At 38.3% G+C, this 26,735-nt stretch overlaps 1 protein-coding gene across 1 annotated transcript; it reads right to left on the minus strand.

Moving 5' to 3' along the window:
• Window positions 1-408: 408 nt before the first annotated feature.
• Window positions 409-25,377, minus strand: LOC140233934 (uncharacterized). Its single transcript, XM_072314021.1, has 24 exons — window positions 25,351-25,377; window positions 24,591-24,654; window positions 21,401-21,507; window positions 20,695-20,896; window positions 19,072-19,361; window positions 18,252-18,363; window positions 16,341-16,703; window positions 14,991-15,326; window positions 13,360-13,527; window positions 12,653-12,735; window positions 11,727-11,919; window positions 10,330-10,496; window positions 9,917-10,180; window positions 9,299-9,440; window positions 8,431-8,607; window positions 7,530-7,853; window positions 6,875-6,942; window positions 5,758-5,859; window positions 5,012-5,110; window positions 3,761-3,896; window positions 2,515-2,805; window positions 1,861-2,163; window positions 1,018-1,266; window positions 409-725 (listed from the first exon to the last, which is right to left on the minus strand). Exons 1-24 carry the CDS (start codon window positions 25,375-25,377, stop codon window positions 409-411), a joined length of 4,584 nt encoding a protein of 1,527 aa, XP_072170122.1.
• Window positions 25,378-26,735: the final 1,358 nt, after the last annotated feature.

Genomic DNA, 26,735 nt, shown 5'->3' on the forward strand with positions numbered 1-26,735 from the left:
AATTATAGTCCATCATTCCTGAGAGTATACATAATATGCATACATCCATACAAACACACATATGCACAAAGACACACAAGAACATACATACACATACACATTGACATATCATGGATGTAAACAGATACGAATATTACGTTATAGTGTTTCAGAGGGAATGGAGTGAGGCATAGACCATGTAGACCCGACTTTTCGCTCATTGCTTTCAAGAGTAGCATATTTCATTATCTGATGCGCTCGTATGCACTTTCACTGACTCCACATTTTAACATAATGATCTAACACACAAGTTATTTTCATGTGCATTTCTTTTATATCGTCTCATTTCTGCATTGTGACGTTTTATTTGTGTAAATGGTTAATTAACACCTGGACTTTTTGTCATTTGGCCATAGTGCAGTATTTTCTCTACTTACCGTATTTCACAACAACATCTTGTTCTGCTTCACGATATGCACCTGTGGCCTTGCACTTGTAAGTTCCGTCGTAGCGGGCGTAGTCCGTCGAATAGATTTGGAGGACGAGATTGATTGTTCCTGCGTCCACCGTCACGGAAGCGAGGTAGTCGCTTTGATGCGGTGGTGCGCTTTGATTTACGCTAGCGCCCTCAGGAGTCAGCCAAGAAACGCGAGGTTGGGAGCCGCCAAACGAGATGGCACATTCCATCCAGTAGAAGAGCTTAGTGAAGTTGTAGGCGCCGCTGATATGTGTCACAGTAAGGTCATCTGCAATCAATGAGTGAATGTCGTAAACGCTATACTCAACAATTTCAACATCATAATTTCATACACTACATCAGGCCCCCTATGAACAGTTTAGGTCCTATTTTGTTACTATATGAGGACATTCGCGACCCTATTCTACACCAGATAGAATTACCTGCAAATCATATCAAAATCAAACAAACTTTGAGCAAAATAGATGACCAAGTAAAATAAATCCAACTCAAAAATTCGAACAAAACCGAACCTGAATCTACTGACACACTGTCAACGGACCACCCGATCGAAGACCGACCAGTGCAGGTGTAGGTACCGGCCAAGTATCCTGAGCGGAGGATTATCCGAGAAATTACGTTGGACGCCCCTGCAGTTTCAGTGACATCGTACACTCCGTCCCTATACTGCCCTACTATGAAAGTTCCGTTTGGTAAAGTCCACTCAACTGAAGAGGGGGCCTCTTGAAAGTACTTGACGTGGCAGCTGATTGTGTAGAAAAGTTGCGATTCGTTGTAGACGGGCGTGTCAACACTCACAGTCATGCCAGCTGCAGCGAATATGTATTAGAATAAGAATTCAATAAGTTACTGTAATTGCCTATACTCTTAGACAACAACGTATACTTTGATATTCAATTAATTTGTCATGGTAGTTTAGTAGTTCTTCCTGTGCTGACAACTCAGAACTCGGAACTCACAAATTTGTATTGAGGAGTCGCCATGCACGACCTAATGTTTTTGTTTTTGTTTTTGTTTTTTCATGAACCAGACTTTACCATTCGTATTTATGATGACGTGAATCCGCCAGTTACCATACTACCGGTACCTTGACAAAGTTTCAGTGACACTACAATGTCATCAGCATTATGTTGAACTTACCTTTTTTCTGTTGTTCCTATGAAGTAAGAGCAACTTGCGTTTGAAGGGTTAATAAGTTTCATTAAATGATTAAAATTTAAACAAAAAGTCTACTTAGACTCGTCTCGTCAGGCCCCATTTTGAAAGATATACAGCAAGTGGGCTTATCAGTTCCACAATAAGAGCACGGTTTGCGATTTATGTAAAGCCAATAAGCAGGTGTCACGAACATAAGTAATTCGGCGTAATTAATAGCAAAACAATTATAACCATTTTAAACTGACCTCCATACGAAGAGAAGTTACTCCTTCCCGTGTCACGGTTCACCGAGCATATGTACGTTCCGTCGTCCTTCTCGTCGTAATTCGTAATGGTCAGCGTGGACACACCGGGCGAATCGCCAGCCGTAAAGCCGGAAATGGTCATCCCATTCCCGCTGGTAAGTAGAACCAGGGTCTGAATGGTCTCGTTGGAGAAGTACCAATCCATGGTGTACACGTCATCATTGTCGGCTGTGCACTGAAGCGAGACCAATTGGTCATGCACAATGTCCGTTATGTTTGTGACGGCCACCTGTCCGGTAAACCCTATTATACAGGAAAGAATATCGGACGGGATAAAAAAAAAAAACAAACAAACAAACAAATAAACAATGCCAGGAAAATACTGTATGAAAGCGTTCTGACCAATCAAGTGCAGGAGTAAACAATGCATGGAAGATTCGACTATCTAGGGGTCGCTAATTCACTACCTATTACACAGAACTAACTCGGCATGGATTATTTACACCGTTTTATTATACATTTTTGACTGACCGCTATGTAACAATACTATTTGTCTGTCTCTCTGCCTGTCTGTCTGTCTGTCTGTCTCTATCTATCCCTCTCTCTCTCTCTCATAATTTAATCTTACTAACATTTGAGTATAGATTCACTCACCGTACTCGGTGTTTACGACCTGGGTCACGTTGAAACCATTTGCCTCGACAAGACAAGAAAATTCCACATTTTCATCGGTTAACAAAAAGCCTGTAAGGTCGAGTCTCCTGTTGAGCGTCAGCACGCCCTCAACGCTGGTCTCCACATATCTGGGTTCTCCCGTGATCACCTGACCATCAGCGAGCCACGTGACAGTGGGAGGGGGATAGTAGGACCCCTCACACCACAGACTGTAGGTGTTGGTGGACGGGTTGTAGGAGCTTGATGTGTTGGTGATCTGGAGTATGTTATCTTCAGAAGATATGAAACGAGAGCAGAACGCGATGGACTTAACTTTTGATCAAATTCTAATCTCGAAACGGTATCAGACAGGTGAACGCCTTATTAATCCTACAATTCCGAAGTAAAGAACATATAAAATCTATTGTACCATGACACATTTTTGACTTCTCTTTTTCTCCGCGAAAAAAAAAAAAACAATTTCTGAGTCAATAACGAACCTCAATAAACCAAGTAAATTTAAAGATGTGAAACAGGACCCTTTAGAAAAAAAAAAAACGATACCAGTAGTGAAAACTCGCTTAATATCTATAATTCATACATGACGTAAGACCGGGTGCTGTTCGTTATTCCGAAGGTTCGTTATTCCGAAGGTTCGTTAATCCGAAACACACAAATTCCCTATACCTAGAGGTTCGTTAATCCGAAAATGAAAAAGGGTGAATTCGTAACCGAACATTTGTGCCGTTATTCGGAGGGTTCGTTGTTCCGAACGTTCATTAATCCGAAAATGAAATAGGGTTCCTTATTCCGGAGGTTCGTTGATCCGAAATGAAATAGGGTCCGTAACAAACGTTCGGAATAATGAGCTTTGTTTCATTTTTGGATTAACGAACCTTCGGAATAACGAACCTTATTTCATTTTCGGATTAATGAACCTTCGGAATAACAAACCTTATCACATTTTCGGATTAACGAACCTTTGGAATAACGAATCTTCGGAATAACGAATCTTCGGAATAACGAACCTTCGGAATAACGAACCTTCGGACTAAAGAACCTTCGGAATAACGAACCTTCGGAATAACGAGCTGTAACCGTAAGACCGAACAGTGGTTTCTGCAGAGACAGCGTATACAACAGCAGCTGCTCTCCCTATTGTTTCTTTCCCAGCATTTCTGATACATGTACAGATGTATCTTAAAGTGGCGCCGCAGCGTTTGCATTTTGATCGTCAAAAACTCACTGCCTGTGGCGCACCCGTAGAATTCCAAGTTGATTTCATCGTTGCCGTCTGCGTCTCGCGAATTGATTCGGATATATCGTGATTCGATCACCGGATCGAACGTCTGCCAGACGGTCCCCTGACCACCGATAAAGTCCTGAGAGGTTTAAAAATTAATAGTATATTGTGAAACTTCAAATGTAGTGATATCTTCATAGGATAACACATAGCAAGATGAAAACAGTGTATTAGCGGGTGCTTTCAAAAATGTTCCTGATGATATCCAGCCGTGATATCCAGCTCTGTAAGGCAAGTTATGACACTAAAGTGAACATTTCCCAAGCTAGACAGGTGGAATTTTGTCCATATATAGGGACATTGTTACAATGTGATCTCCTACTATAATCATGAACGTTTGAATGTATATACATTTAAGCTGCGTCCGGGCTGATATTTAAAATGCTAATAACAATTAATTGCAAAGAAAAAAAATTTCACGGCGCCACCCATTGCAATTGATTATTCTTACCCGCTTTTCGACACGTGTGACGGCACACTCAAAACATAGATTATGATAACTACACTTATACGGTTACTGACCAACACCAGGGGCCCGTTGCATAAAAGTTACAATTATGGTAACTTTGCCATCCAATGGTAACTTCAATGGAATTCTTGATTTTGCTTGGCTGTTGAGTATTGTTGCCATGGTAGTTACCATTGGATGGCAAAGTTACCATAATTGTAACTTTTATGCAACGGGTCCCAGACCTGCAAATCTATGCGTTACAGTAAAAACTTGGTATCATGGAATATGCGAAATTTCGTCATCACGTCAGCAATTTTATCTTCTAGAATTTGGGCATCTGTGAAAGGTGGATAAAGTCAATTACCAATAATGATGATAGTCATAATAGAAATGAAAATGATGATAATAAATGATTATCCTCCCGGTAACAATAAAATTTGTAGTATTCACAGTAATGGTGGATATTGCAACTAAACACCCATAACAAGAAAATGATAACAATGCTCAAAAGTAAAAAAATTATAATGTTGAGGTAATTATGAGGAAATAAAAAATAAGTTCCAAGGTCGGTATAAAGCCCGCCGCACACTACACGACTTTCGGTTGCACGACTAAGCGGCTATGGATCCGAAATAATCAAGCGTGTTTATTCTGAGGCTATTGTGATTAACTTCGGATCCAAAGTCTGTCAGTCGCGCGACCGAAAGTCGTATAATGTGCGGTGGCCTTTGCATCAAGTTTACCAAGTTTCCGGACCAGACGTCGGACGTATTGTCCCGATACGATACCCGATAAGAAGCCACAAAGTTGCTTCCACTCCCCTGAATAGCTAGTCCGGCAAACTGTCAGAGGTCACACATACAGAAGGAAAGAGAGATTCTATTTTCTGCAATAACTGTTTTCTTTGCTTTTATATCTGTTTCTTTCTATATACACGTAAATTAATCACACACAGAAACTTATGTATAAACCGAGCCTACGAATTTTACATATGCAGCTAAATTAGAGTCTAACCCATTGCTGAGGACGGCTTCGATTAATTGTCAATATCGAATCCAGGCCCTTTAAAAAATCCCTGAATGAAGACTCTGGCAAGATTATGGTAGGAAGACACATTACTTTGAAAAGTATTTCAAATCCAGTTAAGAATATGCTAGATCATTCTTTAGAAATATTTTGAACTCGCCTCATGCAGAAAAATAAAAAAATTGACGCGACGCTATTTCTTTCAATGGTACTTTGAAAACACAAAAATATCAGACTTTCACGTCATTTACTTTCATTTCCAACATATAGTTCAGTTATGGTAAAACATTTACATGTACATAGTTATATTATTGTAAAACCAATACAAATTTGGAAAGTGATGCACTGAGAAAGGTTTTAAAAAGGTGTTTTTCTATTAAAGTTTTCAGGACTTATTTTGTTATCATGTACATCCATTGGCGAATTGTGCATTTTTAAGTACACGTTATGCGTATTCGATTACCTTATGCTGAATACCGAAATCTACGGTGATGTATCCTGAAGTGTCCGTGAGCGTTGAGCTCCACGGGGTAATCCCATTCAAGGCTGGGACGCTGGAAACGGTCTACAGGTTGTAATGATTATATCAAATGAGACAAGTTTCTGTGCAGTATGATGAGCATTACATTCATGCAACACAAATTACATTTGATTCATGCTGTCATCAAAATGTGATTGATAAAATGATTCGAAATTCAAGTGAAAAGTTTTTTAGCATGACAAAAGCGAAAAACAGTAAAAGAGGTGAGGGTGAATGTGATACAGCATAATGTGACGCATGGTTCGTTTGTGACTATGATTTTGACACAGTTAAATTTCATTCTGGTGTAAAAATCAAGAAGGATTTAGAAAAATGGTAGCAAACTTCAGTGAACAATATAAATCCACAGCTCTTCCATAACCATTCACTCATCAATGCGTTAAAATGTTTCACCTCAGGATTCCTGTGCATTTAGTTGTCTACAGACATTACAATAGATGCTAACATACAAAGTGTTGATTTCTACAATATAAGGTTTCATAATTTCATTGAGAACATTTGAATACATCACAGTTACAATACTTGCTCAAACAATTTATCGAGTAACGCAAGTGAACCTAAAAACGTGAAGTATCAAGCTCTTAAAGTTCTCATCTGGAGCATTCTATCCTGCGCGTTACTTGGAGCTTTGCGAGTTATACCTCTATAGATGTATTTAAAATTTCCTTATTCACAAATCAAGATAAGGTATCATGGTTATCATTCTACACATGTGTGTCTGACCATTGCATATATGCGCACCTGTTATATACATGCTAGCTAGCTCTGTGCTGAATGTAGGCCTACATACATTTACACAGATTTTCGTTGTCAGAATTAGCCCTAGGGTTAGTCCTACTTGATAGTGCAATACCTCTAGCTACTACTGACGTATAAAGAGTGCCAACGTTTGATGTCATAACCATTCATCGCCTTGGAAACTGATTCGAAACAACATTTTCTGGCCTGAGTGTTTATGTGCGCATCTCCCTGGTTCCAAACCAAAGCAACAGACTGTGACATCATTATCAATTCGATACTCTTTTGGTGACAAACTCACCGGATTTGACATTATTTGTAGCAGTCGAATGGATCCATCCTCGAAACCCAGAGAGCGCTCACACACAGCTGATTATCATAACAAAATGCAAAACAGCAAGAATAAAATCATAACAATAGAGAGTTTTCGGCTATCGACACGAAACACAAGTACAGTTCCATCATCATACATATACGTAACTATTATAGCATAGATGTGTTCATGTCTGTCTGTTTGTATGTATGTATGTATGCATGTGTATGCATGTAAGTACAATTACGTAATATGTAATGTATTAAAGGAGTGTAATTGGTGTAGACGTCTTTGCTTCAGCACTATGAATGCCAGGTGTGTTAAGGAACTTCAACTCTTCTTCGTTTTATTTGGTTTGACAGAAAAAGAAAGCACACACAAATTATACGCACACAGATCATTGTGACATAAAGCAGTACATGAGGGGAAAAAAAAAGTTTCGACAGAAAACCCCAAGAAGACGACAAATTAAAATCCTTCGCCACAAATTTGCATGTTGATGATTAAAAAGCAACCAAACCGTTTTAAATTCACAGTTTAATGATGAGACACAACATTAAGTGTCATTTCATCCATTGTGTTACAGGAGTTCATTTTTTCTTTGCTGTCCATCGACAGATGGTTCGAAGGACTGCTGACTTACGAGTCTGCACTTCCACGGCGAGGCGGGCATACCGGTTCTGATAGTTTACAGTACAGAAGAAGGTGGCGTTCTCAACATGGTTCCGGGGAAACCCCTGATAGGTCAGAGTTGACGTTCTGTCGCAACCTTGTTGGCCAGATTCCACTATGGTTATTGAGGTCATACTGTCGGACAGGTCTACGACCGGCATTGGGGGATCGACGCTCTGCGTCCACGACCACGTGATGCCGGTGATTGGACGACCTCTGACGTCACAGGTCAATGTTAGGTCAGAGTTCAAATGGTGACTGGTTTTGTTGACTGACGTCACTTCAGCTTCTACAACTGATTGAAGAAAATAATGACATGATTATTGAGCGGTATACCCTTAGAATAAAAACGGATAATCCGTTGTGGCTTAAGAAGGAACTTGGAAAAAAAAACAAAAACAGCAGAGAATGCTTTAGTAACTCAGAGACCCTTCGTGTATGTCTTCACCACGGAAAATATTAGGACAATCAAGAACACATAACTATGGGGAAAGAAAAGAATGTCAGTTCTGCTGAAGGCTGTGCGGCAGGTTTTCATTATAGAATGGGTGCTTGTCACGAGTCCGACACCCACGAGTCATACAGTCCACAGGCTCGACACTAGGCAAATGACAAGCATAAGTCCGACATTTTGTTTTCAACATCACCAACATCATAGCATCATAACATATCACGGGACTTGCCGTACGCAGTGCCGACCTCGTGGGCCGTCTTTGCCTAGTGTTCGACTCATGGGCCTTATATTTGCCTATATAGTGTCGAGCTCATGGGATGTATGACTCTTGGACTTTTTTTTCCAGTGCCAAGTTTGTGGGCTGTATGACTTTATGAGATGACACCATTAGAATTGAGGGAAATCTACCTTTACTTACATGTGGATTGGCAGTAGAAAAGTGTCAAAACCTCCTCATCATTCAAATCCTTCTCAAAGAACATGACGTCACTGTAGGCTGCGTTCGCATTTTCATCGTCCTCGTTTGAAGTACCAAGGAGAAACCTATTTAAGCTGTCTAAGCTGTTAAACTCGTACGTATGGGTTGATCCGGAGCCTTGGTGGAGAAAGACAGAATGTGAATAGCTTATTTGGGTTATCCCGTGCTCTTTCTCTTTTTTTTTTTTTTTGCAACCAATAAAAACACGTACAAACATAGGTAAATGAATAAAAGCAAAGGAAGTGCAATTCTTCTAAATTTGGCTTACTAGTATATTACTTGGTATAATACAACAATTTTCAATTATTAATATAAATCAAAAGTTCCGCACATTATACAAAAAGAGATACTTAAATCACCTATCAAAGCAAATATTTCGTTTCACCAGAAAGTTATACTGCATAACAGTCATGTAAAAGGGGACAATTCATACTCATCAACAATGAACACTGATGGAAGTTGATTACACAAAGATAGATAAAGCAATAAGACGAAACGATGAAAAGTAATTTACACAATTCGAGTCGCAGTCCAGTAAAAAAAAAAAAATACACAGATAGGCGATACAGTCACAAGCAAGTACACACACACAGAAACATACACACACACACACACACAGAAACATACAAACACACACGCGCGCGCTGGCACAAACGCAAACAAAGAAAATAAAGAAACAAACAAAAACATCCCTCCTTGTTTTACTGTTACCCTATAACAAGACGCACAGTTTGAACTATAAACCTACGGGGTCTTTATTTAAAGCCTAATATAATTATGACACCATAATGCAACGAAATTTGCTTACTTCGGAATACGCCGTCAATGTACGCTCTCCCGCCTGTTACGTCATCGAAAGTCAAAGTGACGTGATGCCACACGTCAGAAGTCATGCCGGTGACAATGATGTCATTCCATTTACGACCATCGGATCGAAATTTGGCAACGTACTGCACAAATACAAGGTGACAGGACAACATTCCGTTCGAATGAGACAAAAATTGCGGACGAGGAAACCTTATATCCCGGGAATTCATATTGAAAATGATAAAGTCTTTGTCTAAAAACATCCTTTCACATTCAGGAATCCCTTCCTGAAAGCAGAAATATTGGCATTCCAGTGCAAAAGGTACATGATATAGATATTATCATCTACATTGAAACATACCCTCCCTTACCTCTGGTCTTTGTAGTAGTTCTCGTAATGTCCAAAGCGAGTTAACTATCATAAGGAATATCGAAAATGGGGGGAGGGAGGTCGTCACATATAGTCGACCACTATGCTTTGTATAGATTCGACGCTAGCAAACAACAAAACAATTACGGGACGATGATCTTTCTTTTCAAATCTTGGACACTGTGATGGAGCAAAGAGAAAAAGTGAAATTCTGACGATTATTACAAAGTAGTTTGGTATAGTACCCACCTCCAATGTATTCTTTTGGAAAAAGCCGAATCCATTCGAGGCCGTATAGGAGTTCACAGTAGAGCTCATGATCTCGCTACCGCTTCCGAAGAAGTACATCTTGGAGCCGCCGTTCGGCCCGTTTTGTTTCATCCAAATCGACACTGTCATTCCGTCGGCACACCAACCGACCTTGGACAGACACTCGCCCGCGAAACTCCCGAGGTTTAGCCCCCTGACCTCGCCCCCGCTTGTGCCGGTGAGAAAGGCACACTTTTGAGGCAACTGAAAAGTGACAAAAAGAATGCGAATTTTTATATAAGTGAGGAAGGTGAATTTTCCTCATCATGGAGCATTACAAAGTACTAAAATATTTGATTTTTTGGTGAATTAGACCAACGTTGGGCAACACGGGGTCAAAGGGGGTAAGTTACCTGGGAAGGGGCGTCAGTGTAAAGAACGGTTGCGCCCTGTGCGGCGGACGGGCCTCCCGTGTTCGAGATGATGGTATTCTGTACGTGAGTCCCACAGGTCCCGAGAGGTTGTGGGTCGTTCACGGACGTTCGCCCGCTGAGATCCCAATACTCGGTGGGAGGCACGGCTAAAGGTGAAAAAAAAAAATACATTATAATGCAATCATTCACTGGCATGGAATATTTTAATACTTACCAAGATCCAGCTCCTAAACCAGATTCTGCACATCATCACCGGCCTTGCATAGGCTCGACCGTGTTTTAGATATAAGTATTCGGGAGTCAAGATGGCGCTGTTTCATGGATCTACGCACTACGCAGAGCCTTCTACGCACCTGCTAAGTTCCGAAAGTCCGAACAATAATAGATTTCGTAGGGTGAGTATTTCAGTTCGTCTATTGATTCGGCCGTTGTCCCCGGCTAGTTGAGCCTATAGATCCTTCAAAAATACAATTTGCTTCCTAGAAGCGGAAACTTGCGTGTAAATACTTAATTAACTCTGCTTTATTTGACGTTTAACTAATTTTACATTTATAGTCGATCTTTTTATTTAATGGAAATGACGGCCATTGTTACGCAATTCAATAGCGTCCTCTTAAGTCCCGGGTCCGAGGACCTTTAACATCGGCAAAAGTTTGATCACTCGTACTGAGGTACATAGTGCAAGGAAATTCGAGTTTGTATTAAAGTCAAGTCTTAGCAGTACCAAAGTAGAAGAAGGGTCATCACATGCAGTGTTTTTGTAGAAACAGCAAGTTTGATTATACAAACCAGTAGGAGGATACAGCAGTTGAATGTATACAAGTCATTTTTGTTTCGCGGCAGTAGTAAAAGCAGGTTATAAACATGACAGAGAAGACACGAAACTTGTACGTAGGGGACTCAACATTATCATGAAAAGTGGAAAAAACGTCGTATCATTATACAGCAGCAGTAGTAGTAGTAATACAGCCGTATTAGCAGCTGCGATAAAACGATATGTAGATGCATATAGATATAAATAACTGTTAAAAGTGTAAAGGCAGAAGTTCAGTGAGAACTACTGTAACAAGAGAAACTCGATATGACGTTTAACTTAGCTCACCTATAGGAGAAAAAAATTAAAAGCGTAAATATGTAAATAATTTTCAAATGTCTTTATTCTTTTGGGGAGAAGAGGGCGATTTTTGTTAACGATTACAGAGACAGCTAACTACCTAGGATCGATAAAATCATTGATGCAATTTCGAAGTAAATCTGTCGTCGAAGCAAAAACAGCAATGTATCCTTTTAAGTAGAGGGTGAATTCAATAAGGTCATAGTAAGAATTGAAGAGAAATAACAACAACTTTAATTCATTGAAGGATAATTCGCGTTACCTTCAGGACTAGGACAGGCATAGCGGACCTCGTAGTCTTGACAACCACTGTTGTCTGCCTCGAGACACACGAGTCCGTCCGTCGTACAGACGTACGGATAGGAGAGACTGTTGGAGGAAGGCGTCCAAATGACCTCTGACCCAACTTCTCGACACTGGGCGAAGAGGGGGTCCAAGCAGAGCGTCGAGTCGCTCTATGGAGATAAATAAGAATGAGTGAATGACAATAGTAATAATAATAATAATAATAACAATAATGATAATAACAATAATAAGAAGAAGAATGATAATTTATTACATTAATGATGATACTAATCAGGAAATTTGATAGCGTTTATGACGAAAAAGTTTCTGAGCGCTTTAAAAATGTTAAAATAGAGCGTAAAAAAGGAACTTATAAACAGGCATATAATATCTAAGATCTTAATCTCATCATGCCCATAGTAAACTTGCATCCAGAGCCAGTTTAAAACAAAATTTCAGTTGTCATGGTTGCATCAACTCAAACGTAACCCGAAAGGAAAGTGCCCTCACTATATTATATTGGGTAGCATTCAAGCCAGCTAGGCTTCCACTTCATTGCGCGAGCATATTCTAGTCCAACGACAATGACTCTATTTTCAGTAGAAAAGCCCAGGCCTTTAGCTATTTAAAGTATTTTACACTATTTATTGGGTTACAGCGACGGGGATTATTATGTAAGTATTTTGCTCGGGGACGCAGAAGTAACGAAACTGCATTGAAGTTACAAATCCTGAGCACTGTGTTATGAAAAGTTATATAGTTGATTTCTGATGGTAAGTCTATGGCAGCCTGTGTGGAAAGGAAATTTATAATCGACTATATCTTTTGATAAAACGGGGCCGTGGTATGAGAATTTGGTGCGTTATTCCGGAGGGCGGCCGCTTTAGTGTTCTGTAGGCTTACCGAAAGGTGAGTAGTATACTTTTCATCGTCACCCGTTGCGTCCACATTGCTGACGTCATACCACTGCGTCCAATAGACAGTTTCTGAGATGAGACAATAGTTATGAATGTGTGTGTGTAATTTTTAGCAATATTCACCCAATGCTATAACTTTATACAGTATACTGCGTAAAATATGAACGATTTAGCTTGTAGCTTTCGAGAGTGCGATGTAAAGGTTGTATTTCAAATTTCTTACTTGTCATTGCCCCTCTAATATCATTGTCACAATAAAAAAAAAAATAGTGGTAATTACTGACATGTGAAGACGGAATTCGATGAAATATCTCATTCAATAAGATTTCAGGGGTTTTTTTTTTTTTCTCTCTCTCTCTTTTTATCTTCTGACAGATCAGTTATTTTCTAAGACATCCATGCGGTAACAAGCGTCTTACATCCTTTTTCTGTTTTATCGAGTCTTTCAAGTGTGACTTAAAGTTGAATCCGGTCTATGACGGGTGCATGCTGTTGAAGCATTACTTAAGAAGTTCAAATTATAGTAACGACTTCCCTGGCATATATTATGGCCCAGTGAGCGGTAATATTTGTTTCTGATGTTTACTGATCGACAAGGTCAGAGTAATACTCAATTGTTCTCGCTGTTTATGTTGTAAATCTTTCTAATGACTCCGCCAGTTTCACAAACTATGAAGTGTTTGGGCTAAATACCTTGTGGACACAATAGTCGAACTTCGTAGTCAAAGCACGTGAAGTTGTGAGCCTCAAGTTGTTGAGAGCCATTGCACACTAGCCCGCCCTCTATCGTGCAAGGTACAGTGAATTGCTGTCCAGTGAGGTCCCAGGCCACCTCCGTGTATTTGGCTCGACACTCTATGTCTGCCGGATATGGGCAAGATTCCTAAAGTTCCAATAGTTTCAAGGACAGTAATCATTGTTTACTGTGTATTTAACAACTATTACTATTCGTGGGGATAACAAAATATGTGAGAGATAACAGGCATGTTCTGTGTTCATCATGAAAGCATAGGACAGAATAGCTGAAGGGGGCATGAAACTCGAGTATTACAAGCATTTGGGTTGAGTGAATGCAGCAATATGATTAGAACAGATCAGTGAAGTTTGAGAAAAATCGGACAATTCATGGAAAAGTTGTGAGTTTTCTAAGTTTCGATGTAGCCATTTTTTGGACGAAAAGACAACGAATTTTCGATATAGCACGCAGTGACAACGATAATAAAACATAAAGAGAGTTTAACAAAAACGTATTTTTCATTTTTCTGGCAAAAGGAAAAAGCACTTTCAAAATTCAAATAAAAAACAACAACATGAAAAACAGGTTCCCTTGTGAGTTAATGAAAGTGGTGGTTGATAAGTTGTGTCCGATTCTTTACCTGTCGAATAGAAACAAAACTCTCGTCATCCATTCCGTCGTCTGGAGTATCAAGACTGATCCACATAGTCCAGTTTTGTGGGTGCTCTTTAAGGAATGGTTGCAAATGGGAAAAAGAGGTAATAATATCTATTCAAATCATGAAAAAAATGAAAGTGTCATTTTCTTCACCAGTTTTATGCTGGGTAGGGTCTGAAAGAGTATTCTCGGGTGCATGATCAGAATATTTTGCGGATCAATGACCTTGGTATCAACCTAACATCCCGTAAAAGCATCTGATAACAAAACTTTAAAGCGCAACTGCATTATGGGGGGATCCCCAAAACGAAACCGTTTCAAATCCAAAAACGATTAAAAAAAGAATGAAAAAAAAAATGTTTACTGTATTCGGAAAGGCGTTACTCGAAAATCGACCTGTCTCAACTCGACGGAATCGTAGATTATGAACTTACCACGTGGTCTTCTCTAATAATTATGTTTGATATATGGAATGTTGCATGAATTAGCCTGTGAAAATGATTCAATGCTTAAAGCGCGCGAGCTTAGTTTCCGGTTTCATGAGAACTTAAAAGCTTCGTTCCGAGTAATTGTTTTGTACTGGTGATAGAAATAATGACACAGACGGGTATTGTATTTGATGGGGCCTCCCATTGACAAAACTTTGCTAAGGTCGTATTTTGGAAGATTTGTTGAACAGCCGTGCGTTGCTTGGTAGATGGTCTTTTCAACTTCAACAACAACAACAACAACAACAACAACAACAACAACAACAACAACAAATGTTAGTGTGCGAGATGGTATTAGTAGGAATGTCGTACCATTTTTTAACCAAAATTCCACTTTCGAGAAATTCACACTGGTGAATAAAGTGATGTTTCAAAACATTATCGTTTGTTCGGAATTTCACGAAAGTATAGTACATGTATACATAAACTGAGGAAATACCTACCTGAAACAAATTTGAAGGACGTGCTAGATCCTGTTGCTGCGTCAACGGCTTCACAAACAACAGTATGGTTGTGCTGGTATTCAATCCATTGTAAAACCGATTGCGTCCTGTAGTTATCGGACACGCTGCTGTCGTATCGTGTAAAGTTCGAACTGGATTGAGTCAGCGCTGACCAGTTCAAACCGTCCTCATCCAGTATGTACCAGTTGATGGTCGGTTCGTTGTTCTGCGACGGTCCCCTCGCAAGACATTCAACGAGGAGATTGGGGTCAGAGGGGTCACTGACCTGGCGAACGGCCAGGATGCGGACATTGTCTTCGGAACTCTGTTCGAAGGCTTGTCATGGCATTCCGCAAAAGAGTATAAAATCATAACGATAAAGTTTGCTAGGATAATTGCTTTTATATAACTTTATCGTGACCATAATATAACTATAGCTGATTTTTTTTTTATTTACAAAGGTATTCACACGTTTTTAATCTATTGATGGTCATATACCAGTAAATCAATACGTGTTATAAATGTATGTATATATATATATATATATATATATATATATATGAAGAGTTTGTTTTTGCAAAAACCGATAAGTCCATATTTGCCAAATGGAGATATTTGCGATTAAAGGTCAAGAAAAATAAAGAGAATAATAAGAAAAATTTTGCTTCTTTTGACCATAACTTCATAAATGTACCTTTATACGTAGTGACCATTTAAAAGGTATTATTTTGTACTTTATTACAGAGATCGTACTTCAAAATCTTCAAAAATGGATTTATCGGTTTTTGCAAACAAACTCTTCATATATATGACATAGATACACACACACACACACATATTACTCTTAGGCCATGATTTTGACAGTTCGCTGCATGCATGCTACGATATATTTCCAACTTGAATATCAGATTAGATTTATTTTTTAACTTTTAGAAAAAATGGATATCATGTAACTAAAAGTGGTCACAGAGCACGTAATTCTTTTTATGGATCATTAATATTTATTAGTATTGATCGCATTACTCACATTCTTGGTCGACGACGATTTTCGTAAAATTCTTGATAATACATCAAGCTTCATGATCAAGACAGTGCAATGTAACGCATGTATATTACGGGATGTGTCATGAAAATCGTGGAACTTGTACAAAATGACCATACTCTAGAATACCCATATAATGTAAATATTGTATTGACATATTATGTTGATGAAATAATAGTGAAAATTGATGGAATTGTAAAGCAATGCCATACAGAGAATAATCCAACCAAATCAAATCAAATCAAATCAATTTGCAATCATTTCAACGACAAGAACAAAACTGTGGAGAGCAAGCCTCGGGAGCTTACCCGTTGTTTCCTCCGTGTATAATTTCTGAACTTCGGTGTCATTGAACCTGGTGTAAAACACTTTCAGGTCGCTCATGGTCAGCCGCTGCGATTTGTCGATTTTGTTGAAGTTGAGCTCCGGGGCAAAAAGAGTGAGTTTATCTCTCTTCGGTGAATTTGATCTGCTCCCAGAAGTTTCAGCGGTGGAGCTATAGACCAGTGCGCCATCAACGTAGATGTTTTTCGTTCCTTTAATCCAGGTGAAGATGTAGTGTTGCCACTGGTCGATAAGAATCTCAGGATTTCCCGAATTTTCAGCGACCATGTTATCATTGTCGTCGTTGACGTAAAACTGCATGCGCCGCTTGCCAGAGAGGGAGGCCGCTGCATGGATAATATTGAAGGGATGATGATATATATTGGTCGAGGTGAGGATTCAGCTTTTTAACCTTTTTTTTTTTTTTGTGAGATACTTAGAAACCACGCCATGAAATGTGAAACAAAGTGATCCTAAAGGTGGGTCACAGGATCGCTGTGTTTAGGATATCTCAATCATTTCAAAACCAAATTTCATCAAATTCCTTTAAGAATTATGATTATGCTCTTTTACATTTTTATAAGAGGTTTCTCAATATCTAATAGATCATCATTAAATTAAAAAAAAACACAAAAAACATTGGAAACCTAAAGCCCCATCACAAGCGAAACTGTAACATACCTTTAAAGGACAAGTTCACCTTCATTAACATAAGGATTGAGAGAGTGTAGCAATATTAGTAGAACACATCATTGAAAGTTTGAGGAAAAACGGACAATCCGTTCAAACGTTATGAATTTTTGAAGTTTTTGTGCAGTCACCGCTGGATGAGAAGACTACTGCAGTGTATGATGTCACATGCGTACAATAATATAAGGAAAATATAAAGAGAATTTCACAAAATTTCATCTTTTGAAAAAAAGTACACATTCCCTTGACTCGTTACTGACATATGTTATGGGTAATATTATTCCCATTGCCTTTAGAAAGAGGCAAGTCAGGTGCTCTTTTATTATGCGAAAAAAGTGAAAATATGTTGAATTTTCTTTACATTTTCTGTATACTGTTGTACTCATAATATCACAAGCCTTAGTAGTCTCCTCATCCAGTGGTTACAACACAAAAATTTTAAAAATTCATAACTTTTGCATCGATTGTCCAATTCTCCTCAAACTTTCACTGATGTGCTCTACTAATATTGCTGCATTTTCTCAATCCTTATGTTTATGAAGGTGAACTTGTCCTTTAAATTTTTGTTAACAGTTACAACAGTTACAAATAATGAGTCATTACTTGAACTCACAGTGCTTGTACTACTATATACCCAAGACATAAGCGACATCTGATAGTCAGTGATAGTTGAATTGTTCTGCTTATTTCTTTCAAACTCTATTTTTTTTTCATTGAAGTAGATCCTGTGGAAGATGTGAGGTTGTTCGCCCAACACACAGAAGATCTCGTCGAAATAGCGCATGCCCAAAGAGTGATACCCGCCATTGTTTCGTCCTCTGTGAAAGGAATTTCATATAGATGTATCTTTCGACGGGGATATGAACACTGAGCGATGTTTGAACTTATATAATTTACCCTTCAGGGACTATAATAATCCATAATGGTATTATTGTCTTCCTGCACGTGCACTTATCATGTTGTTCAACTTTAAAGCCTATGTGGTTGGTCGACCGAACGCGGTGTTCCACAACGCAATATTGTCAGAATGTTAATCAATGATAATGACGACGATTTCACCCTGATCAAGATGATAATGTCAGTTATAATGATAATGATAATGATAACACATCAGCGACAAGAATTGTGAAAAGAATAATGACATGCTATTCGTAGGCATAAAGGACAGATATATAGAAACGGAAATACAAACAAGAATGCATTACTTCGTATCGCAAAGCCCCTTCTGTCAGCGTGGTTTCCTCCTGACGTCACAATCATATCCTTGACGCTTACCGGAGGGTTTTGGAACTTGATCCAGACACTGATTGTTGCACCCTATACGACAAAAACAAAAACAAAAACAAAAAATGCAAAAAACAAAAACAAAAACGAGTGTTGGTATTTACCAAACGCCCGCAGATACGGAGTGATAGTGTACACATTGGAAGTGGGAGTGCTGTGGTATAGTGGATAAGACTACCTACTCCCAATCGGAGGACCCAAGTTGGATTCCCTCACAATGCTTACGTCCATAGGAAAATATGTTTTACCCACCAGGTCCCTCTTGACCCATGTGTATAAATAGGCACCTGGCAACGCTCGGGTAATGATAATGGCAGGGCCCTCTAGTAGTCTAAAAGTAGTGGCAACACTGAGCATGCCACCTTATCATTTTATTATCATCATTAAGCACTGAAGAGAATGTACTTTGCATGGGTTCCCAGTAATGGATTTTGGGTGTTACTTTTCACCAAAAGCATGTCCATCCAGCATGTAGTACGTATGTTGGAAGAAACACTCGAATTAACACACGCAAAAATGAATAAAGTGCGCCCGTGGTCTTTGCTTTTGGCATAAAAATATAAGGGTAATCTCAGCATCCTATCCATTCCTGACACAGACGTCATACGGAATCTTAGCAGTGCATCATTGCCGTAAAGCATAGTTTATGTCGCAATCACGTTATCATATTTCATGTAACATTATTTTGAACTTTAGAAAAGAGAAGTAGAAATTAGAAAGAAGCAAAATCCATCGACTTACAGAAGCACAACAGGACGGTTCGCTAATGCAGATCCCCTCAAAAGTACCGAGATCCACCTGCGCGGTGCCATAGTTCATCAGCGCGCACACATGCCGCGAGGCGCTGGGCGCGTCGTCGATGATCAGCGTGCTGTAAGTGGCGCTGTTCAGGACCCCATCAGCGACACCTGCCACGCTGCTGTAGATCGTCGTTGTCAATTTCTTGCGATTCGAACAGTCGGTGGGGGCTGTGTCAGTCGCGGAAGTCCGCCCGTTCATTTCCCAGTGCAAGGACGGGGAGGGAAGGGCACCTTGGAAGGTACGAGAAATGGACAACACGAGTATAGGTCCTACAGTACTCAAAAGACACACATTATTTTCTTGAACAATTAATGTGAAATACCCTTGACGCACAATAATTTGGGGAAATGTTATGAAAACAGTACACTACAGGCCCATGCCCGAAGCCAGGATTTTTTAGGGGGGGGGGGTGCATAGGTAAAAAAATCGGACCTTTGATAACTGTGGACCAATGGGGATGGAGTGCCAAGTGTAAATGGTGGCCCCACTTTTTGTGGAATATTCACCAAATTTTAAATGAAATTGAATATTTTAGGGACAAAAGAAAAATAAAACCACTTTTTGTGAAAGGCAAACCTGAGCTATATTCCCAATGAGGCCATCAGCCCAGTCAAACAGTGCTGATGTTGACGGTCTCCTACTTACTCATTGAATCATAATTATGTACTGCCTTTTCTGTATTATATGCAACTATAAATGTTTTACAAAGATTTTTGTTATAGGCCTACATGTATAAACTACACTTTGCTCTTTTGTCATTCGGTTATGTTTTGTTGAAATTTGTCACACCCATGTAATGCATTTTGATTTGATATGATAAGCAAAATAAATACGAACGAACAAATAAATGGCAAAATCGTGTTGTCTACCAACTTTTTATCAGCGTGTGCGTCTTCACTGTCAAATGTGTTCTACATTAAAGTTTATCGACGTGGACCAAAGGCCTGGGAGAGTTGGTAGGCGGTATTTCCTCTCACACGACGGAGCTTTTGCAATTTCAGAATTGACGTTCAGCTATGTGGTGCACACTTTGGCGGAATGTTTGCTACTTTTAAGGAAAAACAGCAAACAATATGTCTAGATGTATTGTGAATGGCTGAAATAAGATTATAGAAATGTCACCTCTTGAATTTTTTTCAGTCAATTTTTTTTTTTGTAACTTCTGAGCAGTTTCGAGACTACATAACACTGTACATAACGTACAGAAAATGTTAACAATCATCAAAAGGAAAAACGGAATATTTAGCTTTAATTTTAAGTCAGAGAGCCGATGCACAATGTTAGTGATAGATGTGAAAATTTTTCAATATATTTCTTTTTTTTGGGGGGGGGACCTCTTGAGTTCGGGAAAACATAATTTACGGAAAATGCTGAAAGATTAAAAAGGAAAAAAAAAGTGAATATTTGGCTTAAAAAGCCCAGGAAAATTTCAGGGTGTCTCGTCCTCCATAGGTAATATCTACAAATCGTATGTGAGGGCGTGTGTGCGTTGTGTGTCTGATGCCGAGTGTTCATGTTGATAGAAAAAGGTGAGGGCGGGGAGGGTGAGGGGTGTAAACTTACCCGCTGGAGCGGGGCAGCGGAATCTGATCTCGTAATCATAGCACACCTCCCCCGCTCCTTGCTGGATGTTCTGACACTGGATGCCGTTGGCAGCATCGGTGCAACCCTGTGCCAAGGTTTGACCAGTGTCCGCCAAGGAAAGCTGCGAGATGCGAGCCCGGCACTCCACGCCGACTGGAAAATCGCAGACGCCGCTGTCCAGCTTGTTACATTAATGAGAGCATACAGTTGAACATATCCCTTGAATTGTATTTAAACCAGAAGTATCGTTCTGAACTGAATAGAATCTCAAAACTATTGTCGCCACCACCACCACACACACATTCACACACACACACACACACACACACACACACACACACACACAAAATGTTGTTGATAACAATGATGATGTTAATGAAAAGAGCTACGACGGAAAAATAACACCTTGTCATCATTAACTCATCTCAATACCGTGGTCAAGTTAGGTCAAATAAAAACATCTAAAAGTTAGCGGTTTGTCACTGTTGTTACTTCTGCGCTTACATAGATTATAGAATTGAGGCTCGCTGCTCCACAAACCGTATTGAAGAGGCACATCATTATATAAAGAACATATGTATTTTCATGGTTCATAATTCAATGCAAGGTTAGAAATCATTTGATGTATTGTGGAAAAGCGGCAATACCATGCACAGTATGATTTCACTATTATCTCAACACTCACCACTTTGACTGAAGAAAGTGTTTCTGTATCTACGCCATCATCAGGCGTATCTGAGTTATACCAAGCCGTGTAGTAGGGACCGGCTGGGGTTGGGCTGTTGATTGCACCTGAAAGTTTACGAAATGTTTTGATTTATAAATAAATGAATATAATACGCATATACAGATAAGTGAATAAATTTGTACAACAACCAAATATTCATTATGATTACTTCAATAGGCAAAAACGAATATGGACAGAGAAAGACATTTTCTTTAATGTATGTATTTATGAAATAAGACTTATGTTTACTTTGTTTTGTTACATGAAATCGAATGTGAATCACGGAAAGAAAGTATTACTCATTGATTTGATTTGATTTATTTCTGCTTAATTCCGTTACATCAGCTTTGATTTTGTACAAGTCATTTATGACAAACAGTATATCAACACATCGTTTTTAGTACAAAATAAAATCAATACAAACAGCTTAGGGAACTTAAACAGATGGGTCTCCAAAATAAGCCGAGGCTTGACGGTATGGATCGGAGACCGTATACTTAGCTACTCTGGATAGAATAAGGGATAGAGAAATGGGGAAGGGTAGGGGAAAAAGGGAAAATTACAGAGTGTATGTGTACCACTCCAACTACTTTACAGTAATGATAACAAATGCGTCTGCTATTAAATTTGACACGTTCAGTTGCCTTAGCCGTAGTAATAACCGAATATGCACTATGAAAATAGTAATAAATGGATACAAAGCATTCTTACATGTGGTTATCTGACATGAAATAACATGAAAATGATATCGCCGTTAAATGTGCACAGTAATGGTATAACGGACATGGTATACATATAGACATGCTCATACATTATGTACCTGTCCTATACATACAAATGACATACCCATATCTATAATATATTTATGGATAGATAAATAGATCGATAATATGTATGCACACATACATGCGTCATGTATCACGTGCATGTTTATATATATTTGATTATAATGCATAACAATAAAGAAATAAAAAATGTTATCCTGGGGAATGCTGCTTAAGGAGGTGAAGTTTTACAGCCTTTTGAAATGAATACAAAGTGGTCATGCTTTTACTTTCGGTGGGAAGGGAATTCCAAGTGTCAGGGCCGGAGTGTCTGATAGAATGATGCGCGAGTGCAGTTTGGGGGTTAAATAAATGCAAATTTGTGAATTGTCTGGTAGGATAAGAGTGAATCTTATCTGAATTTGACCGAAATATTCTGTTAGATACTGGAGGCAAAGGGTTTGAAGTGAGGCAAAACATAAATACAGCTTTCTGAAGAAAGTTTATGTCATTTATCTTAAGGGATTTAAGCTGGAAAAACAATGGGTCGCTGTGATCTCGAGAGAGCGTGCACATTATTAATTATAACATCATGCTTGAGTATCATGTTTACGTAGCATAGCGTCTTTCCTCTTCTTGTCATAGTTCGTTTGTTTGTTTGCTTTGCTTTGCTTCGCTTTCAAACAAAAATTGAAACTCAAATTCCAAATGTAAAGAAAAATATAGAATAAATAATGACAAATGCCGCACGAATTAACGTTAGAACAAAATATTGCAAGAGTAGAAAAACTGCATTGTATGCAATTCTATTATACTGATGTAAATACATACAGAAATGTAAATAGGAGTATAGTAAATGTTTTCCAGTAAATGAGAGAGATAATTGAACGTAACACACTGCCATTTTCAGCTGTTAGGCTGGAAATGGATGGGGTCTCATAAAGACAGAAATATTCTCTATTCTACTAACACTAGAAGGAAAAATGAGTGATCAAGTGGGTGTTGTGCAATAGCAGGAGTGGTGCATAACGCTTTTTTGTGTGAGATAATAAAAACCACTTATAGAGCATACAATTCTAAGAGCAATTCAAAGTTTATTTGCACCGAAATCGGTTGTAAAATGACAGAGATATTCAACAAACAAAGTAAAGCAAACTGGTCCTAATTAGAGATGAGTTCTACCTTTTATTGGGACCTCTTTGTTTGGGTATCTCAAGAATTTTAAAATCAATTTTCATTAAAAAAAAACACACACACACACCTTTGAATCTCTCTCAGAATCGTATGTTCTTTCGTATTTGAAAAGAGGTCTCTCATTATCTAAAAAAAAAGAAAAAAGTAGGAAACCTGAAGCCCCATCTCTATCAAAACTATACCATTCCTTTGATTTAAAGAGTGGTAGGTGAAGGGGAGTATAGATATTATGACTGTTGTCTTTATAATGTAAAATTTATACAACAATTTATATGTAACAACAATCGAAATGTTACAAGCAAGATTTTTAAAGAATTTCCTGACGAGAATGTCTGACAGATTTTTGTGTTATTAATAATTTGCAATTTGTAAAATGGAAGTTTCGTAAAATGCGAGTATAAGGGCACGAATGAACAGAAGTGTTAAATCAAAACATGTTATTAAAAAGTTAGTTGATCACGAATGTGAGTATAGATGACTGCTATACTTGAATATTGTTCAAAGCAAAAAACATAAACATAAACAAAGATAATCTTATAAGTTCATAGAGCAAAGAACCAGTATGAGTTTTAAAAAAAAAGCGAGATGGATATATGTAACTTTCTTTGGTAGATTAAAAGAATTAATGCTTGCAGAATCATAGTTTTGTTCATACAATGTTACATTATGTTGTTCCGCAGAACAAAGGACTTGCATATAACATGAAAAACGCTGCATTGGGCACAAGAAATTTCAGCTTGGAAATTACTCCAATGCTTTAGAAATGCACGTTACGACATGTTCCAAATAATGTTCATTCCCAGTCAAGATTATTTTCATCTAAAAGTACTCCCTAAAATTTGGAATTAGTTTTCTTTTCTAACGGTATATCATTCATCGACTTCAACAAGTATCAACGCGTTTCGCCGTTATAGGGATGAAGTTTATTATGTATAGAATCAGTCTTTTCTTTAATATTTACACAAAGTTCATTGGACTTAACCCACTTTGATACTTGATCTTATTTCTCTCTTTGAAGTTTACATTAATACATACTGACGTAATGTTGCCCAACTACTGTCGCACACTGCTACCTTTCCTTCGCTGCTCTCAAACAAGTTTTTTTTTTTCTGTTTTTTGTTTGTTGTTTTTGCTTTTAGTGACAGATTCCCCTGTGTTAGATAAAGGTAAGAGCATTTAGATATCTTTACCTGCAACACAGTCCTCTGCTCGAGTACTGAGAAGGAGGGAGCAGAGTAGTCCACCTGCTACAAACTAGAAATAGAACAGAATACACAAAATAGAAATTAACAAACAAAAACTGTGAAAAAACACAGACTTAGGACCTTTCTAATGCAAGTACTCAACAACAGTTTTATGCAGTCTGTATACCTCCAGTCTCAATATTCCTGTTTTTTTTTTTGTTTTTTTTTTGTTTGTTTGTTTGTTTTTTTGAAATAGGCATACAGGTTCCAAACGACATTATATGAAATCACTATAGTTGTATAACTACTAATAAAAAGCATTTTTAAAGTCCAGAATTTCCCCTTTTATGTGAATTTGTTCACTCGGTCAGACTACATTTTATATACTGAGTCAATAGATATATAAAAATTATAACTATAAGCCCTTTATCAAAATATTCATTCAAAGACCTCTGAAATCTTAAATGACCTTGCATAATATATACATGATCAATCATCGCATGTCGTTCTTTTGACCTTTTCCCTTACATCCTTTCAAACTCTTTGTACATTATTCATTTTTACATGAATTCTATCTAAATATACATTGATATGGTAAATGATTGACTGGAAGAGGAGGCTTCTGTATGTCAATGGACTTAATACACCAAGCAAAATAGATAAAACGAGTAAGTTTAGAAAACACAGTGGTTGTATTTTAAGACTTGTCACCTAATTCTTTGGAAACATTTAAATTTTTTCTTTAAAAGAAATTAAACGCACTTACCACGGCAAGGACCTCGTGGGAAGACATCGTTCCAGCAACAGGGACGACGTCTTTGAACGTTTATCACCTACACTAATTGTTTAAATACTGCTTCAGTTATTATTCACTCATAATAAAATCAGCGATTTTATTCTTCATGGCCTTTTAAATGAACCATAGTGACCATAATTTACCCCAACGCTCACAGGTCGATGGGGCTCCTTTGTAAAACAACAATTTTCAAGGTAAATACTGTTTACAGTTTTCCAACTGCCATCGCCACTTCTTTGTTTTTTACAACTCGATTTGTCAAAATTGGCTATTGTTTTGGTGTAATGTGCCTGCAATATACCCGTTAAACATTGATCCGATCAAGTTATATTACAAAGTGACTTTTTTATGAATGCGGAGAAAAAAAATCTCAGTCAAGGGTAAGGTCAAACGAACGCGTTTAAATAACAAAGAGGGTAGAACTTGCCAGTAAATATCGCCATTGTCAAGATTGTTGTGAACAAAATAACCGAAGTCATACAGAATTGGGTCATTATAGATCAAGCCTACAGTTGTATAAGGCAATTCTGTAATAATTAGATGGGAACAGCAGAATCTTCAGATGAAGCATTGTTTTTCATCTCTTTAATATCCCATTCGTCATCAGCTCACACTTTAACTTCAGATGGACACGCGAAGGAGGGAGCAAAACGCGCTTTCACGATCAACATTTCACCTATTATACATTTTCTCTCTCTCATCGGTTGAGAACATTCTTAAGTGCTTTGCATGTTTTCATTAACAGAAAGTCCCCTCATTTATGCAATTTTATGTTTTATAATGTTGAAGATTTCCCTAGGAACTTTACAAATAAATAATTGTCATTGCTGTATAGGTTTTCTTCTAAGAAGAGGGCGGTTGGTGGGATTAACGAATGTTATGCAAAAGATGATTCCCTAAGACTTTTTTGAATTCCCACATAACTTACAAACTTATAAACGCACGGTGACACTTGCGTGTTGTCTGTCACTATATCTATTGTTTAGATTCAGCGTTTCAAAGCTTTATAGCTTAAAGCGACAAACCTGATTATTTTCTGCAGTCTCATGACTTGCAAACATGACTGTAGGTCCTACCACGTGCCAATACATAAATGAACTTTAGTGAGTGAATGTCAAGATCTTTTTTTTTTCATTATATGTCTCAAAGAGTTTTGCCATTGATCTTATTCCTGACATGTGCCATGTCTCTGCATAAAGATCAGAGATATTCTCTTCGACCAGTCATCTATTCGTCAATTTACTTGATTTTTTTAATCATTTCTTCTTCTTATCGCATCCACGCAAAGAGCGACACAATGCATTCAGTTTGCCAATTTGAAGTTACATTCTGCGCATGAGCAGATGAGAATTAGA

This window comes from Diadema setosum, chromosome 10, assembly GCF_964275005.1.
Source record: "Diadema setosum chromosome 10, eeDiaSeto1, whole genome shotgun sequence".
Classification (NCBI taxonomy): domain Eukaryota; kingdom Metazoa; phylum Echinodermata; class Echinoidea; order Diadematoida; family Diadematidae; genus Diadema; species Diadema setosum.

Coding starts and splice junctions, on each gene's coding strand:
- LOC140233934 (XM_072314021.1), bottom strand. CDS start 25,377: ATGTCTTCCCACGAGGTCCTTGCCGTG. Junction 12,736..13,359: donor TCGACTATTGTGTCCACAAG/GTATTTAGCCCA, acceptor GTCTCATCTCAG/AAACTGTCTATTGGACGCAG. Junction 7,854..8,430: donor TTTCTACTGCCAATCCACAT/GTAAGTAAAGGT, acceptor TTCTTCAATCAG/TTGTAGAAGCTGAAGTGACG.